At 44.0% G+C, this 19228-nt stretch overlaps 1 protein-coding gene across 2 annotated transcripts; it reads right to left on the bottom strand.

The window, feature by feature from the left end:
* Positions 1-1347: 1347 nt before the first annotated feature.
* SNX5 (sorting nexin 5) lies at positions 1348-19084 on the bottom strand. Of its 2 annotated transcripts, XM_075496622.1 has the most exons (13): positions 18932-19084; positions 9783-9887; positions 9159-9269; positions 8448-8569; positions 7993-8116; positions 7273-7368; positions 6308-6413; positions 6152-6227; positions 5276-5315; positions 5100-5186; positions 3825-3984; positions 2981-3066; positions 1348-1919 (listed from the first exon to the last, which is right to left on the bottom strand). In XM_075496622.1, the coding sequence occupies exons 1-13, from the start codon at positions 18962-18964 to the stop codon at positions 1872-1874; spliced, it is 1194 nt and encodes a 397-aa protein (XP_075352737.1). In that variant the 5' UTR covers positions 18965-19084; the 3' UTR covers positions 1348-1871. The 2 variants fall into 2 exon arrangements, with proteins under 2 accessions (XP_075352737.1, XP_075352738.1); XM_075496623.1 differs by lacking the exon at positions 18932-19084 and having other exon boundaries at positions 9159-9292.
* Between the last annotated feature and the right edge of the window lie 144 nt (positions 19085-19228).

Here is a 19228-nt window from a genome sequence, read left to right as displayed (position 1 = left end):
TTTGATTCACAAAGATCACCCAGCTACTGGAGCTAGGTTCAGAAAGACCCAGCATATAACAGTATTTTACAGTAAAACAGCTTAAGCAAGATGCTACTTCTCCTATGCCATAGGCAACAGGTGCAAAAGGGCATGAAGCAACCATGGCTTCCAAGAGCCACAGCACACTAGGAGAAGCTCATCCTGGCACAGCTGGCACACCAGCAGAGCCCAGGATGAAGCAGCCAGAAGCGAGGGCAAGAGGCACAGTGTGCATTTTTAGGAAAAGCCAAAGCTTGGGGCCATTAGTGGCCCAGGACAAGTGGCTAGGACTTTATGACATCTCTGCCATAGGTGACAGCGATGCTACCTATCAGCTCGCTTCTATATAGGGGCCACATATCCACAAGCAATATACTTATGTGTCTGCTGCTGGAACTGAGCTATTTGGGCAGAAGCTGAGCATGAACTCCAGAAGCCTTAATCAACCACAAGTTGAAACTATTCCTGTTAAATGTAAAAGGAGACAGAATTAAGACATTTTTCAGCTAGACTGCTGCAGGATGGTGTGGCTGGTAAGACCTGCACAGTTTTCATGGAGTACCAAAAAGAAAAAGCAATAGGTCACAAGAGTAAACTATTGAACAATCCTTAGGTACTGCCGCTGAGCTGCCCATTCTCAGAGCTTCTCTGGTTGAAGCTGCTTCAGACAGTCTGCCCAGAACATAGCCACATAGCCTACTTTGAGCATAATTAGAAGTTTAGTCACAAGAAATTAAGCAAGGCTCAGATACTCTTCTTACTCTGAAAGCTGCCTTTAGAAGGGTAAGGCTTGCTGACCTATATCCACATACACCAAATGATAGCCAACCTGTAGAAAGATGACCCTGGGGTTTATGGGCTGAGTTGCCTCAGCTATGGCAGTGTACACCCAGATGGCCATACTAAGATTAAAGAGTTTTATCTTATAGAAGACTGGCAAGAGCTATGCTTCCAGAAGCCCTGAATTTTTAAACAGCCTCTTGTTGCTAGCAGGAGGTATAAAGATCAACAAAATATGAAGGACTGTAGAGTAGTCTGAAGGAGTCCAAGCCATCTATACATATCAATGCTTTTGAAAGGCTTGGTTTCCTTTGTGTGCAGCATATAGGAAGTAAAAGTTCCAAGAGCTACTCAAACAGCAACATGACCCGAAGTCGCCACACTTAGTGTCAATACCCATTCCAAGAACAATCCTATTGAGTCAAATATTTGTCTCTAGTGCTCTGAATGAAGACCTCCAGGTGATGAGTAATTTGTGATAGGCCTGTGCCTGAAACCTCAGTTTGTCATTTTACATCCCACACAAAGTCTTGCCATACAACAAGCTGTTGTTGTATCAGACATCTTTATTTGCTGTATTGCCCAAGTGTACAAATACTGAATGTAGTTATAGAAATTCAAAATATATTGTAGTAGAAATCTGTCTGGGAAGTGGAATGTTAAGATATTTACTTTATAAAATTACTACACTTATATAAGTCACTCCCACTTGCAAGTTTTAAGTGTATCAGGGCTATGAAGAGACAGATTACTTTATGATCCTGCAAAAAAGGAGTTCTTATCAGAAAATATTTTCTGCTAGATGAAGTCAGTCAACAGCAAATTGATTTCTTACATGACGTATTTTGAGTTATCAGCCAACAGGATGTTAGCTACATCCAGACAATTCATACACAATTCAGTTCTCATTTATACCAAGAAAGTCAATGTATCACTATCAACATATTTAAGTATTAGTCAAACAATCTCAGTGACAATATTTATTTTAAGCTAATTAAGTCAAGCCAATAAGTTGCCCCTGGCCATTGAGTGCAATTGATGCTTTTTTCACATTTTCAGAATAAGGCGTCTTAGTTCTTGAACAAGTCAATACAGCTTTGCAGGAGAGAGACATTGTTCTGGAAAGGAAGAGAATTAGTTTCAGATGAGTATGATTGATAATTTAAATCCTGCCTTCCACAATGAAGCAGGTTCCAAAACAGTAGGTCCATCTCAGGATTTTGTAGCCTGTGACAATGCTAAAGAGCTTATACTGCAGAGACAAGCATTCAAGCAGTAAAGCATCAAAACCAGATCATACAGTCTGCAATCTGCCTCTTCCTGCAGGCCTGCAACCACAACTCAGTTGGGGGGGGGGGGGGGGGGGGGGGGGGGGGCAAGAGAGAGTAGTAAGTTTTTAAAGTGGGCCAAACTGAGCAGCATTGTCAAGCCTTTTGTATGTCACATTCAAGCTCAGCAATGAAGTAGCTACCTGTGATGAAGTCCAGGACTCTCAGGGAGTGGGATATTAGACTTTCCTTCTTCAAAGGAAGAAGGAAAAAAAGAAGCTGAGGATGCATAGTTACCTCTTCCTGAGGCTTTGTTCTCTGCACTAAATTAGCGGACCCTGTAACCTGTGTACACTTTCCTCGATTAAGCTGGCAGTACATGGTGTGGTCTCCACAGCCTACTTCAAGCCTGCTCAGTAAAGCCTAGCAGAGACTGCTACAAAGCCAGTGTCCCCCTTCACTGACAAGCCAAGTGAGAGGCTGACAGCTAGATCACAAGCTGCAGGATGTGCTCTCACAGCACTCAGCAACACTTGAAGCAGCAGCTGCCTCTAGATTCGGGAGGGGTCAAACCCCACAGATGAGACTGCCTCATGGGAAGTTAGGTGAGCTGTTGTGTACTACCTGCAAAATTGAGACTTCTCACTTGCAGTGCAATAGGCTAGTGTCCTAGGAGTGACAACCTGAAAACAGACTTTGTGCATGAGACAGATAAGACTGTCAGCATTTGTTCTTTATATGCACTACACCTACAGCTTTTCACTTTTCCTCCGCCTCTTCAGATCTTGGCTAAAGAGCCCAGCTGTTCTATTTTACACTTCCTAGTTTTAAAGGGAACCCAGCAAATCCTCCAAGTTACACAGTACTCACTTCTCTCAAGTTATGCCTGTTAAATTCCAAAAAGAACACACCTTTGCATGTTTTATTTCCAGTTCTGCCATTTCAATTAAGTTTTTACGGAATGCTGCTATTCTCTTCTGTTTGAAGCTCATCAGTTCTGTAGGGAAGAAAGGACAAACAAAGACAAGACAGATGTACAAAGTGCAACTGAAGTTTCAGTAATGCCCCTTATGTTTCATGAGTTCTGTTGTACAGCTCTAGTTACAGTATTTGACCACAAAAAGGTTCAAGAGTTAGTCTTGCTGTTTCTAGCCAGAAGATGCATTCATCACATGACACTGACAACTTGGCAATGAAACAGACAGTTTGTCTACAACAGAAAGGTTTTGTAGGAAGACAACTGGAATAAAACAGAAGTAAGCCACACAAGCTCTGTGAGAACACAGAACATGTAAAAACCAAGAACATTAAAGGAGTAGCATGTGTACTATGAAAGCATTTCCTCCATTTTATATTGTCCAAAGGCACCTACTAAGAACCAGTGTTTGCAACTCTGTATGAGGCACTCAGCTGTGCTGGGACAGAGCAAAAGCCTGTTTGCACAGTTCTAATTGAGATAATCAGAAGCCTGAGTAGTTACCTTCAGGTGGAGGCTGAGAACAAGAGTTCAGTCTGGAAAGCAAATACTAGGGGCTTTTAATTAAGATCGGTCTAGTACTGACATTTCTCTGCTTCAGACAATAATTCTTAAACATGTAGCAGCATTAATGTTACAGGCATCCATACTGCCCTTGGGATGTCCAGACTACTTGCTTCAGGAGAGTGTTCAGAAGCCTTTGGTAGTTGAAGGTCAGATGGAGACCTGGACTGCATCAAGATCTCCCTTTAGCATAAATACAGCAAAGCCTGTTTTACCTTGTTTTGCAGATTCTGAAATCTTTTCAAACTTCTGACAACAATCCTGTTGATGTGCCTCAGCCAGCCTGACGTCCTTGCTCTTTAGTCTGGCTTTATCTAGAGCTTTGTTCGAGTTTTCATAGTCGACAAGAGCCCTTGTACGTCTGTACAGAAGGTCCTGAAAGTAGACAGGAATAGTGCATCAAAGCCTTAAGAGGACTACTTCCCAAATCAAGGTTACAACTACCTTCACAGCAGGAGGTTTCACTTCTTTCAGCACCAGATTCTGCTTCTTCCAACAAGCTATTATAACCTGCTATGCTAAGAGCATAGCAACAGAAGCCTTTCACAGGTGCAGTATCAAATATTCAGGACAGCCACTTGTGCCTTAGTCAAGGAAGTCTGAGGGATGCTGTAGGCATTGCTTCTTCCCTTAAAGTAGCTTTATCCTTCTGTAAGGCGGGCCTCTCCACTAAGGAGTAATAGCACTTTCTGAATTCCCTCAGTCTGCTTCCAGTAAGGGATACACTATTATTTAATTCGTTGGAGATCTGACAGTTTGACAGAAGCACTATACGAACCTAGACATGAGAAGCAGAGTGCAGGTCCAGTGCCAATTCCTTTCTAACCTAGCAGGAGTATAGTCTTGATATCTAAATAGCAGTACACCACAGAGGGAGCCTGTAGTGACTGTTCCAGAGTACATGACATCAGAGGTATGACACTAGATGAAGAGGCCCATCAGGTTACACCTAGATACCCTTTCTCAGCATAGTTGCCCCCTTGCCAAGTCAAGTATTGATTAGAAAAAGAGTTGCTAGCAAGGCTTTTACAGTCACATCAGTTTACCAAACCCCTCTTGGAAATCCAGACTCCAATAGCCTTCACATGTTACTGCATATTCATGATAAAGTACTTTAGTAGTTGGGATTTACTTCAGGATTTAGGTAGTAATCATTGGTTTTACTGACAAGTCATGAGTACTCAGGCAGGGGAAGGGTTAGAATGCTTCTGCAGACTCAAATTTAGTTTGCTTTAACTTACAGAAATCTAATTAGTTCTTTCTCTCTACATACCAAAGAAAAACTGCTCAGAGATCTTAAACAGCCCTTCTGTAAGTGGGCTGGACTGCAGCTAGCCTATATATGGATTCTATATTCTGCTGTGGTTTAGGAGTGCCACATTTCTTAGGCAAAAGAAGGGTCCCCCTTCCTGTCACCTTAAAACAAAGAATACCATGAGTGAGTCATGATGCCCATAAAAACTAAGCTTCAGAAAGAAAACTGTTCTCACCTTAGCAGCTTCTATATTGAGCATGTAGTATCTCAACAGTTCAGAGAGCTTTAAGTCTTCATCAGATGAAACTCTACTCTCTACCTTCTGCAGAAAAGATAAGATAGTTGGTATGTAACAGGAAACAGCAACATTCAGATTCAGAGATTCTTTTTCCCCTCCAAAGCTCCTCTTACCCTGAGTTTCTCAAAGAGCTCAGCAACTTTCAACAAGTACCTAGGGGAAAAAATGCATAAATAAGTTTTAGATACTTCTTAGTCTGATAAGTGCTGGGATCAACAGACAGGAAACCAAAAAGCTGAAGGCTGGAGTTTACTCCTCCATACAGACCCAGACAACAGCTTGAAAAGAACTCGGGTCTAGGCAGACCTGGACAAAAGGTTCAGTGCAAGAGGTGCTGATTCCAGCCTAACGGACTAGTACAGTTGAGCAGCTAGACACCATTTAAAGTAACAACACTGATATCTAGATGAGAAAGGTCTTGTGGAGAATTTCCCCACTGCTACACTCCAAGAGGGATGAACTGTCTTGTTTATTCAGCTATATCCTCTGTTTTAATAAGGTCTTGGTAAATTGATAGCAAAGTTGAGAGGTGGAAGAATTCACCTCAGAAAAGGTGACTAAGCTTCCATAGCTTAAAAAGCCCCTACTATTCCAGAACTTCAAACGTCCAGAAGATAATACAGGCCTCGTGTAAGCTGTGGTTGTTTTTAACAGGACATTAGAACACAGATGCATAACCCCTTTCTCCCGTATTCTCTGGGAGTTTCAGTGACCTGAAAAACATTTTAAGAAGTCCTCTGTTTAGAAGGAGCTTTGATGATCAGCACAATACACCTCTAGGGCACAACTGGCAAGAGATCAGCTAGTTAAGAGTCAGATGCAAGTGATAATTTTAGGTCTGTTGTACCAGGAGCAAAAGAAAGTTTCAATGCCACTTGCTTGAAATTCAAGAAACTCAAACCAGCTATGACTCAATACCCTAGATTTTACAGAAGGAACTTGATATTCCCAGACTCAGGATATGTTTATGAACAGTTAGAATTGCTTACTTTTTGATAACTGTAGGTTCTTCTAATGCCAGGCTGTTCAAGCAAGCTGAAGTATAAATATAGTCATCTGCAATATCTGCAAGAACAAAACAAGGTTTTTCAAGCTGAAATCAGCAAGACTGCAAGGTCTTTAGAAAAGTCTTTGAAAAGATTCACTTTTATGAGATCTTGTCATCTTATCTGCTTTTGCACATGCGTCCTTGATTCTGTTGCAGTAGTTTACAAGAAAAGTCTTCTCTTGTTCAAAAAAGTCTTCTACTTCCTGAAAGAGAGTATGTCCCATTAAGTCAGTTACATTACTGCAGAATACAAGCTCTTCCCTATTTTGGGAAGGGCCAAAGAAATAACCATAGCCACCTGAGCATCATGCCCATCAATCTCTACTGAAGAACAGAGTTAAAGGCAAGACCCTGAGCCAAGGGTTTGACAACCCAAGCTGTTTGGCAAGTTTCTTCATGACAAAGTGAAGATGGACTGGACACTCAACTATTCAACACTGCAGGTTGTCCGAAACAGCCAGTAAGTTGGTATTAGAGGGCTATCAACTGTTGGAATTTTACTTCCCAGGCCTGCAGTAAGCAGTTTCACAAGCTTGCTTCACATCCACACCAAACATTGTATGTACTGTAATGTTTCATGACATTGTGTTTAGGACAGCAAGTCTATTAGAAAGAGCTACCATGGCAACATGATAGAAAAGCTGGAGCTGGACCAGTTACAGGAGTCTTTGGTATTTGATCTCATCTAGTGCAAGCAGAAACCCATAAGTCATGTTTGTTCAGAGCTCCAAAGCAGACAAAAGCCACAAGCACATTTGCTGAAGGTGTAATTCCTTCCTCCCCACCAGTACCAGGTGTTAAGGCAACTCTTGTGCATCAACCAGAAACTTTAAGTAGACACTTAAATTTTTAACACCCTATAGCTTCAACGTCTTATTTCTACAGAAGTCAAAATTAATATAGGCAACTCCACCCAACTTGGGACATCAGTAACAAGGAAGGTTAGCATTAGTAACTGAGCCTCACGCACATCAAGCCTGAAGCAGACATAACTAACTTCCCTGGAGCAGGAAGCAAGAACATCAAGATTAGGCCAAGTAAGAGGTAAACCAACTACCCTACCTTGACTCCAGAGAAGAGGACTTCATCAGCACTCTTTACCACACTTTTTAAAAAGCCACCAAACATCTCTTTTGTGTTTTTCCTCCGAACACTCAGCTGCAACAGAGAGGCCAGGACAGCTTTAAAGTCATCCCGAGGGGGGGAAAAAATGACAATTTTGACACTTGCAGTGTTGTATCATCATTTATATCTAGCATATGACAGAGCAGGCTGACTTCCAAGCTCTCCATAATACCCATATAAGCTGAACAAAGATGGCTCATGTAACAAATGGCTTGACTTGAACTTGTTCAACTATTCTGTGCCACAGATTTTTCCCATTCCCTCAGTTTCTCCTTACATATCTTGGACCAGCATCCACTCATAATTAGGTGTAACAAAACAGATGCAGGACTAACTTTAATACACCTCCATTCTTCCATTTTAGGACCATGCAACACAGCACAGGTACAGTTGAACCACACTTTTTCCTAAGATGTTAGGACATACAAAGTTGGCTTCCTAACCAACTTGACTAGGATTAAGAAACACTATGAGATTTATAGCAGAAAAATGTCTAAAGGTCAGGCTTTCATCCTTTAATCATCTCACAGAAGTACTGGCAATATTTGCTTGCTGACATTGCACACAGATTTACATAACATTCTGACTATGCCCAGAAGAGTGACAGCACTCCTAACACCTTGCCTCACTCTGAAAGGAAACAAAAAAGTGTCTTACATCCTGGTCATACTCCAGGAAAACATGAAAATTGCGATCTTTGCTGAGCACAGGATGAGAAGAAATCCGCTGAAGGAAGATTTCATGCGATGATACAGTCTTCTTAAAGACAGCGAGGTATTCACTGAAAGGAAAGAACAGACTGAGATCCCCTCTTGTACTGCCTTCTTCAATATACAAAGAATTACTTTAAGTTTATCCAGTGAAAATATTCAACTGCATGCTTCTGAAATAGCTAGCCAGTGATAGAGAAGCTATTTTCAATCTCTTTTCCTAGGAAGTTTTCCAGTTTGAGAGAAGCTTTTGGCAACAGCCCAGCTCCAGGATTTTAAAGATTATGCAGCAGTAGACGCCCTTCAAAACAGTCACACTCAAGATCAGTTACCACCAAGTAAAAGAAGCCTCCTGGGAGAGCAACTAAGTGCAGCTTTTGGCAGTAGACTCATTCTACTTACGCTTCTAGCTCTTGCTTCATTTTGGCAAACTCTTCTTTTGTCATAGACACTTCTCCTTCCCCTAGCTTCTGCATCTTCTCTCTGGGACCATCAAAGTCAGGCTTTAAAGGCGCTGGAGGTACCTAGCCAAGGAATTGGTTAGCGATAGATGCTAGCAAATAAAGTTTCCCAAAATCACTTCTAGCCTTCTCTGGAAGGAGGGCCTTTTGCCTGGCCATGGCAAGCCAGCAAGGCTCTGCACCCAAGAATTCTAGAGGCATGTTGATGTCTAGACCCCTCTTTGCCCCTCTCAGCTCTGTGCTACCCTTGCCCCAGGAGGGAAACCAACAGAGAAGAACAGCCTCTATAATCCACCCTGTAGCCAGCCATCTTCTGTGGCCCACATGGCCTCCTAAAAAATCATGATAGAAAAGAAAGACTATATTTAACAGAGTATTTCACTGTGTTATCTTCAGGCAGTGAATTAATACCACCATAGAGTCAGGAACTCTCACAGCATTGAGCTTTTTTGCTGCTCCAAGCTATATGGAAAGTTAACAGAGCGCCATACCACTAAAGTTGTTTGGGAATTAGGGCAAAAGGAAGCATAGGGAATACCCAAGTCATGAAACACTAGTAACATTGGTAAAGCAGACTTCATGCCCTTACTACTATGCACTTTAAATCACCATAGTCTTTCATTTAGAATTACATTTTTTAGGAAGTACTTACAATGAGTCCTGCATACTCTTCAGTTTCAGTGAGCGTATCATGCAGCCACACAAAGTCTTCATGCTGCCTTGTAACTGAAAACTCAGGGGTTTGAAAAGCTGGCAGTGTAGTCTGGAAGAGAAGATATAGAAGCCCTACTGTTTTGTAAATTAGTGCTTTTAGAAACAGTTCTGTCTATTTCCAAAGGAAGCTATTTTGCCTAGTAAGAGCCTCGCCTACTCCCTTTTAGCTGAGTTGGCACTCATTTGAAAGGCTTACTACTAAAGAGACTATTTAAAGAAAAGGCACTGTTGTGGAACAGCATTAATGCAGTTTATTTTGTGAAGTTTCACAGTAGCTGGTTTCCCCACCCCTACCCCCCAGCCTTCTGGTGTCAAGCTAGGATTCTTCAGCAAAGCCAATCTAGTGTATCAGCTACCTTGTCTCTATTTAGAGAGTGTTCACGTCTTAGGAAATCTGAAGTTTCTGCATATATACACAACCTCAGGCCACCTTTAAGTGGAAAAGCTCCATCTAATTAGATTTCCTTCATTGCCAAGCCCATCTTTACAGGTATGCATATTGCAAATACACAGATTACTTGCATAACATTTATGAAGACCACTTTCTACTCCATGATCTTACCTTAGTATGCACAGTGAACTTTACTCTGTCCTTTTCACTTAAGGCATCAGGTATATCAATTTGGAGAGAAGGATCAACATTCAGGTCTACAGATACAGACCTCAGCTGCAACAGAATTCACAGTAAAGCCTTGGTCAAGCATCAAGTAGGTTTAGTGAAGCTAGACTGGTCATCAGCTGTCAACAAGAACCACGTTGCACTAAACAACTGCCTCCAGGAACAGCACATATGGACAAGCATGACAGCCTTAACACTACCTGCACATCACTGTGACAAGCCTTCCCTTCTAAACACAGGAAAGGAAAAAGGCTTGTTAGCTTAAAGTCTGAAGAACCAATTGTTAGAGTTCACACTAGAGGTACTTAGGAAGTCTTCTCTCAAAAGAAGCATCCTCCTTCCAGTACTTCTCCAGCTTGTTACTTGGAGCACATCAAGCCAAAGCCTATATGCCATTTAGAAGATAGCAACAACCCTAGTAGTTCTCTTTGTTATCCTGTGCCTCCACAATATGTGGCAGAACAGCTGACCTTGGAGAAAAATGGGGCATGAAACCTCTTTAGGCTCCCATAAAATCTAAGAGCCAACTGTTTGCCAGAAATGGAACCAAAACCCAAGAACACTGTGGCACTAACACTGCACCTGTTTAATCTTATTTTCAGGATACCTGGCATCATGTTATTCATTGCTGCTAGAATGCACATTTGCTGTTAAAGAAAGCCTCAGTAAGCTACTACCAGAACTAGCCTCAAAGATATCTGAATTTTGCTTTACAAAAAGCTATTCGTTGCTTGTAACTGCAAGTCTCTTCCTCTCCTAAATCCAGGTCTCATCTTAGAGCTTTGTGTCTAGCAACATTTTATTACTATTTGTTTCCACTTAGAGCAGGTCAGAAGAGGTTTCCAAGCATGCTATGTGTGGAACCCTTTACAGGAGACCTCAGAGCATACCAGGTTCAATAAAGACCATGCTTGCCTTCCCAGTGCTTCAGACAGGCCTTAAACAGAGCCTTCCTTTGGGGGCTCATTTCTTCATTCCAACAGCCTACGCCCAGAATACAATTCAAACAAACTTTTCTAGAGCAGTGAAATAGCCTTCTCAGTTGAAGATGCTCTAGGGTATATACCACTAACATCCTCAAGTCATAATCCTACTGAAATTCCTCACAAGGACAGCACTTTCTAACTCAGAGCAGACGAGGCCTTGATGTTCAGCATGCCACCCTGTTCTGGGAAGCCAGGGAAGTGGCCAGGGTACATTCATGAGCAGTAAGATTCAGCATAGCCACCAGCCCATTTCTCCTCTGGTTTACGATTTGAACTTCCTTTATCAAGTTGTACTTCACTGCTTGCACCCAACCATTGAAAACAAATGGCTTCAATTCCCTACAGGACCTCAGAAGCAAGCAAAAAAGTTTAGGCATATCCAGCATAGATTACCAAGATTAACGCATACATCCAGTTCTTACATCAAGTAGAATCATGTATTTAGATACCAAGGAATTGAATTTTACAAGCTATTAGACACTAGTGATCACCAGCTTCAGTCATCTGTATTCCAGCATGCAGGAACGTTAGGCTATCACATTATGGTGGTTCCTGTGCTATGAAAGCCATCTTCTAAGAGGCCCTCCCTTCAGTGCTGCAGCCTAACAAACCACTCTATATTTTCTGCATAAGGGAGAGACTACCAGAGATCAAGGTCACAACACAGGAAGTTTGCTGAAAAGTGACCATCAGAGCCAGGCTGAATCCTGAGATTATCCTTTATAGAGATAATTCTGAATGCCTTCCCAGGAAAGCAAGCTAGATAACTGGGCCACGACTAATGTTGTTTCACCACCCTGCAGCATACTAGCACACAGACCCCACCAGCCAGGAGCTTGCCCCGACCACCTGCTAAGCACAAGTTTCAGCACTGAAGCCCACAAGCAAACAGTACCAGACAGCATCTGAGCAATCCTCAGCATTCAAATCACAGATAGCTTGAATGCTGCCTTAAGCTTCTGTAAAGCTGCGTAAGAACTGTTGAGAGGTTGGCCTTTATAAGGTGAAGCTTTGCTTCCAAAAGCTTTGGAAACTCCCTCCCCCTAGTCTGGCCATCTGTGTACTGCAGCCCAGAGCGGGCAGACAAGTCTCTCCGACTGCCTGCAGAGGACACAGCTGTCAGGCTAGCATGCATTCGCCTCTAACCAGCCTGCCCCTGCCTAGACTCCCACTACCACTGACGGTTACTGCTATCATCTATGAGCAGGCTCTCATGCCTAAGTGAGAGATATCCCAGTCACTGTACCCTCGTTCTTCCCATCACATTAAAAAGACTTCTATCTGCTGCACACTAGCTGTTAGCTAGAGTTAGAAGGAGGTAGGTAAGAGATACACCTTTGTAAGCCTTATGACTATGGAAAGATCTTGTATGCAGCACACTGACTTTCCCATTCTGACTTCCGTAGGACAGAAGGCTTTTATCCCATTCTGGGTATTGCCTTGGCAGCAAGCAAGGATGTTGAGCTTACATAGCATGCCCTGGAACACAGTTCTTAACAGTCCCAGCACTGCTCAAGTGCAAATGGACATGGTGGGACTCCAAACGCTACAGGGACCCCAACAGGACAGTTGCTTCTCTCCAGCCACCTATGGGACAGAATATTATATCCCCCTACAGGCATGTGATTCTGGTACTTGCTAGGAAGGCACAGACCAAACAGCACAAAGGTGCATGGTTCAGAGGTCACTGGCACTGGTTTAGGCAGAAGCTGCCCCATTCAAGCACTAGAGGAAGGATAGTTAGAAGGCCACCATTCAGACAACAGTTTCACTGGGAACACAGCTCACTGTCTGTTGCCAACTGAAAGGCAAGTTCATTAGTGTCTCCCAGCCAGATAACGCTAGCAGCCAAAGCAGTGAGATGCAGGCTCAAGTGTTTTGCATCCTGCTTACTTATCTTTACTGTCCAAACAGGATCAGCAGTGCTAACAATATGAACTGCTGAGTCTGGGAAGTATGATAACCCAAAGGAAACTGCTTCCTCTCAGCTAAACTAAAGAAAGGATTACACAAATCAGCCAGTCCTGAATTTGTGAACTTTCTTATTAAGTTTTGTGGAGAAAGTAACCTGTGATTAGATGCTGTCTGCACACCCTCCATGTCTAGTAGTTGCCTGCACAAAAGATGGGCAGGTATGGACACAAGATAGTACTGCTTTGTCAAATTAAAGCAGTTCACTTGTCACAGGCATTTCTCCCCTGCACTAGCACCATAAACTGTAGAGGCAAGGGAGCAAGAACACATAACCTACAGCTTCAACAATCCCCAGGAATGCTACTGCAGGAGAGCTTATTGCCCCAGCAGGGCCTTTTTTTTTTTTTTTTTTTTACACAGAAGCAACTAGGAGTCAGCAGCAGTGCTCAGCTGTGCAGTCCAGAGCAGTATTTACTATACATAGAGCCCAAAGTGTGAGACCAGCCCAGAAACAGGACACAAATCAAGAACACTTCTATATACAGTGGTGGGATTCTGCCCCTCAGGACTACATGAAACCGCTTGCTAAAAAAAAATCTTGTACCTCTCCTACCCTAAACATCTGCTGTAAATGTACACGATTCAGCCTATACTTAAAGGCCACTACAGGCTCAAACATCAAGCATATCACTGTTTGAAGACAGCACAGGATTATCACCTCTACCCTTCAGGAGTCTGGTCTTCAGTGAAGGACCTGGAGCCATATGAAACCGAGGATTATAAAACCACTGGTCTGCTCTAGTCCTGCAAAGGTCACTATGGGCTCCTAACTCCAGGCCAGAGACCTTTAGGATTACACAATCACAGCAGCAAGGCTCAGAGTACAAAGAGAGCATTCACACCGTCTAACTTCAGGACGACAGAGTGGTTTGTTTCCCTACAGAAAGTGCTGGGGCAGCATATCTCCGATGAACTGGAAGCAAGAAGCCCCCCTTGTTACCACAGCTCTAGAAGGCATTAACCCACCCTTGATCAACACAAGCACCTGCTCCTGCAGCAGTAGCAGCTCATCATTCAGAACCTTTCATTCCACCATCTCTCCTACACCCATCTGACAAGCAGGAGTGAAGACCAACTTGCTCATGGTCACATGAAGGCTGTGCAGAGCAGAGGAATTAAACTTTTATCTCCAGGCCCCAGGCTTGTTCCTTTATCACAGCAGGCACCCAATACCAGACCTTCCCAGGAAACTACTCCATTTTAGCTCTCCAGTCTGTGATGCCTGGCAGCTTCTTTGTATCTGGAGGCATTTCTCTGCTAGGACATCATTGCTTCCTCTCTGCACTCAAGGCAGTGGGCAAGAGAACTGAAGTTTCCCTGTCCCAGTTACCAGAAACCATTCTGTCCCACAACACCCTTGGGGGGTGGGGAAGGAATATAATCCAAGCCCAGCAGCTGGTGAGAGATTATTCCTTACTTGCAGCACATGCCCAAAGAGGTACAGAGGATGGTGACTGCTGGAGCAGCACAGTGGGGAAACAGCTGGGTTGGACTGCAAACTGAAACACTCACCCAAACCCAGCACAGTGCCCCCACTTTCATCTCTCATTTCCCCTTCTCAGAAACAGCTTAGAAGTTTCTGGTTTGCAATGACTACAGCAACTGTTACAGCTGCTCTGATGCCTTCCACTTCTAGGCTCATGTCTCTAGTGACTTGTATTGGGATCCCCAGTTTTTCTTGAATCCTGAAGAAACCCTTTTCCCTGTTCAGTAAAGATACTATCCACCACAAGTGTCTGACCTGGAAATTAGAACAAGACATCAAGCAGAGCCCTCCAGAATAAGTCAGTCATCATATTGATTAATGTTTCTAGCTTTAGGACCAGAAGACTAAAAATAGCTATTATGGTACTAATTAGAACAGTATAAATCACCTGGTCTGTAAGCCCAAGAGAAGAGATAGAGAGCATTACTCTGACCAATCCAGGTAGAGTTTTACAGCACTTGCTCTTTTCCTATTGCTTAGAGATATTACAAAAAAAAAACCCAAAAGAGCTGGATCATTTAAATACAATCCAGTGATGACCATCAGCTACCCAGGCTTCAACTTCATAGACATAAGTTTCTGATCAGACCTCACCCTAGGCAAACACATCTTCATGCTCGCAAGCATCCAGTGGAAGGCAACGGCCCTCAGCCACTGAAGCTGCTTAGTTCTGTTGAATGGCCTGAACTGCTGCTTTTAAAGTTACACCCTTTGCAGTTTCAGCATCAGTTCTAGATTACTCTGTGTTACTTCTGCATTCTAACAAAAGAATCTGCCAGTGCAAGCAATTGTATACAACATCCGATTGCTAGCAGAATAAGAATCCATATTTGTTCCCAAAGTCAAATTAATCCAGGGGTTTTCTACATAGCCAGGCTCCCAGAAGGAGCAAGGAGCCCTTCCACAAGAGTTTACATGTCACAGAGCTTTCTGCTTGTTGTCAGCTACCTTATAAAAAACCTCTCCTCTTACTGATTACCTCCCAGCTGTCATTCAAGCAACAGCCACAAACAAGACTTCAGCAGTAATTACATCTGCCACTACCCAGAATCCATTACTTTTTACAGAGTAGTCTTTCTAATTAAACTAGTTTAAGTGCTCTCTGGAGAGCACTAACAGATCATTATGTTTTCTGGCAGTGTATACAGAGTCCTCAGTTTCAGAGGGCCTTGTTTCAACACCCAGGAGTTAACCAGCAGACTTTCAGAGTATCTGGCCAGCAGATATTAGTGGCATTAGTTGCTAGAACTAGGTTTCAGTCATATTCAGTAAAAGTAGCTTAAGTTTCCCTTTAATCAAGATACTAAAAATATGTCCAGAAGTACACTGCACACATGCAGCAGTAAAGAGCCAATAGAGTATATGTGAAGCTTTGGTTTTGCAGCCTTTGTGACAGACTTGCTGTTAGCTCTGTGACATTCAGCTGAAACAGTCCTGAAGTAGACCGAGTTACATATAACTAGGAAAATTGAACCAGTCTTCTTGCATGCAGTCTTCATGTTGCTACTTATGCTATAGAAAATGCTTTCCCAAATTTGTGACTTTGTACTGTAGAACTCCAGTGATGCAATGGTTTAATTATTTTGCTTAAAACAAAGATAGAGAGGGAATAACAGCTCAACTAGTCACATTGAAATGGCATTCCTCACCAAGTGCAGTGCTTGCCAAGTAAGCAGAAGGCAGCCTCTATAGCCAGAGCACCTGTTGCCACTGGCTGTGCAATAAGCTGGCCTGATCACTTAGTTCTCCTGTCAGAGGGATCTCTGCATCACTCTCTGCAGAAACCAAGCAGTCACACACCTCCTTACAGAGGCAGGGAGCTGTGGGAAAGACACTATCAACATCCAAGGATCCCATATTTTGAGTAAAAGCCTCTCACTCACCTTGCTCCACCTAGCAGCACTCAGGACACCTCCACCCAACTCACTGCTTCCTCAGCTTGAGGGGCCAAGCAACATCTTTGGCAACGCAGGTCAAATCCACCCTGCTGCAGCAGTCTGCCTACAGAGCACAGCCTATGGCTAAGCACTTTTAGCCCATATGCCATCTGTAACATGAAGCCTGCCCAGCTACAATGGAAATTGTGCAACAGAAGCAAACCCCTAAGCCACAATCAGCATCTACAAGAATGTTTTGCTGACCTTCTGCAGCAAGGCCAGAGCTAGTGGTAGGGAGTCTCAGCAATACAGCCTCACCATGCTCTGTTCACCTTCCATGGATTTGAAATTGGGTCATTAGCCCAAACTGCTGGGCCAGCTTCATGGACACTATATGTCCTTGACAGTACATTATCCTTATCTAGTAACTTTCACCTTGCTAGCAGTTCAACTCCCTACTTGCTTTCAGGCCCAGCAGCATGCAGAAGCAGTTTTCTTGCTAAGCATAAGCAAGATCTAGTAGGCCCTTGTTCCCTCCAGAACACATAGCAGAAGCTGTCTAGCACTGAGAACCACTGTTCAGGAGTGATAACAGCAAGTCCCAGGCTATGACATACCATTTTGTCTTCCACTGACTGTTCTGAGAAAGAGGGGTTACAATACTCACTCTCAGTATTTTGATCTAGAACAGTTTAACTGCAGACTGGAGCCTTTAAAATACTATCAAGCCCCTGACATTAAGAAATACCAGGGTATTTGCACAAGCTTAGCTTGGCAGTCCCACTACTGGCTTCACTTTCTGAAGTGCCTTTTCCTCCCCATGACAGATTACACCATCTTTCCCACTGCACTTCCAACCACCCTTATCCTACCCTCCCTTCCTCTTCCTACATATCCTGATCCTCTCCTGCTTCACCACTTCAGGGTCAGTTTTTAGTTTATACTTACCAATGATTCCTATTCAAGGTTAATACCTAATGAAGCTTACTTTATAGGCATAGGGTTTATCTACTGGCCACACACCAGTTCCATGTTGCTGTTTCCTTACCTAAACAGGAACAGACAAGATAGGAGTATTTCTATCCTCCCCCCTGCTGCTGGAATCCCAAGACAGCCCTACTACCTCAAACAAGCTAGTTAATCTTTGTCCATTTAGCATTAGAGTTTAAAGCTACTCCAGCCCTCACCATCAGAACATTTATTTTTCCCCTCACTGCAATATTCCTGTCTGCTAGGTTAGAAAGGGCACATAAACACTCAAAGTTACTAATTGCTGCAAGACAGTTGATATTTTACCTTCCCCTCCACCCATCACCTGCAGGTCCTGCAAGCCTGTCATGCCTTTGACTCAGTATTCTCAAATAGCAGATACTTTTATACTAATAGTTTCACATGCAGCAGAAAAAGGTTAAAGCACTGGCTAATTCACAGCTCAAAGCAAATAACTAGAAAAGACTTGTTCAACAAACTTTTGCCTGTTCTAGTGGATCAAAATTGTTTTAAAAGATTCATATGCAAAAGAAGCAGGTGAAAGGAAGTTATCTAAAAAAAGTTATTCAAGGCAGGTGTATTTCTAGCCCTCAAGGCAGCTAATACACATCTTCCAAAAGGCTGGAGAAAACACAGACTGAAAAGACTTAAGCACCCTTAAGAGCTTAAAACACAAGTCATCTTCCTGCAAATAAGTTACGCTTAGTCACAATGCAAGACTACATTCAGATGCAACAGTATTAAAGTCAAATAGGCAGCTCAGACTGTTACAGGGCTGTCTTACCTTCTATTCAAGGTGTGTTGGGGGTAGTTATTAAACTAGGTAGATTAAGCTAGGCAGCTTGTCCAGTATGCAAAATAATTCCAAGCACTCTCTACATACACACACATTAATACACAAAGTTCCTCTTCTCACATTTAATTTGCATTTCCTCTGAGAAGTTGAGTGTCTTAACATTGGGTAACACCCCATGCTCCCTCAAAGACAAGACATAAGCCTCCTTGGCACTTAAAGCTTCAACACTACTACAGAGAAAGGAAAACCAAGTCAGCTACTGATGTGACAACTAAAGGAGAGAGGCATCACAGCTGAAGTGACAGCTGACAGCCTAATTAACACAGGCCACACAACCAGGAAGGCTGGTCACAAACACACAAGGCAGCTGACCCAGGGAGGAAGAGCAAGTTTAAACACCTCTAGCAGAAGCACCTACAGCACTTCATCGCTAGCACCCAGCCACAGGTCCTGACAAGCAGGTCCAGCTCCTTCATCCCCCCAGCAGGCCCAGCTCCTGCAGCTCCAAGGCTGTGCCTGTCACCCTGCTCCCGCCACAAACTGGGTGCTCTGCTCACAGCCTGCACTGCCTTGTGGCAGCTGCAGAACCCTCCCCTTCTCCTCCTTCCCACCCTGTCTTTTCTTCCTTTTTTTCCCCCCCTCTTTATCTTTCTCCAGGGACCTCTTCCTTCAGGGGCAGCACCCCATGCTCACCCTGGGCAGCTGCACCCTGATCACCTGCCCTCAGAGGAGCTTGGGTGCAGGGAGCAAGCAGCGCAAGGACTAAGAAACCCAGTAATTGAAATACAAACACTAAACCGCACAAAAATAAAAACCTGTCACTGCCCCAGTGCTGCCGGGGGGAGAGAGGGCGAGGAGCTCACACCCCGCGGGGCCAGCCCGGAGCTGAGCGCGGCCCTCAGCCTAGCCCTCAGCCCGGCGGGGCACGGCCGCACGTCCACAGCTCGCCTCAGCTGGAACCGGGCCGCTGCTGCCGCCCTCACCTTGCTCTGCGCGTCCTCCCGGAGCAAAGCCATGTCGCCCAGGCACAGCCAGCCGCTCACCGCCCTCCCTGCCACCACCGCCGCCGCCGCCTCATATAGCCCGGGGCGGAGCCGCGGCCGCCTCACGCCGCCAGCGACACACCCCCGCCGTCCCGGCGGCCCCCGCGCGGGCCCGGCTCCCGACGGAGGCCGCTGCGCCCGCCCCCTCGCTGCGGCGGCCATCTTGGGTGAGGGCAGGGTGCTGCTTGCCTTCATCCAAGATGGTGGCGTAAATTTTTTTTTCTTCGTTTCCTCGCT

The sequence above is a fragment of the Mycteria americana genome, chromosome 3 (assembly GCF_035582795.1).
Source record: "Mycteria americana isolate JAX WOST 10 ecotype Jacksonville Zoo and Gardens chromosome 3, USCA_MyAme_1.0, whole genome shotgun sequence".
In the NCBI taxonomy this organism is placed as follows: domain Eukaryota; kingdom Metazoa; phylum Chordata; class Aves; order Ciconiiformes; family Ciconiidae; genus Mycteria; species Mycteria americana.
Note: the sequence above shows the minus strand (reverse complement) of the source record. Positions and strands in the feature narration are given on the sequence as shown.

Excerpts from the sequence above, each read along its gene's own strand:
- SNX5 (XM_075496622.1), bottom strand. The coding sequence starts at position 18,964 with ATGGCTTTGCTCCGGGAGGACGCGCAGAGCAAG. Across the intron at positions 6,228-6,307 it reads GATGACAAGATCTCATAAAA|ATATTGCAGATGACTATATT; the intron begins GTGAATCTTTTC and ends TTGTTCTTGCAG. Across the intron at positions 5,316-6,151 it reads GAACCTACAGTTATCAAAAA|GTACTTGTTGAAAGTTGCTG; the intron begins GTAAGCAATTCT and ends TTTTTCCCCTAG.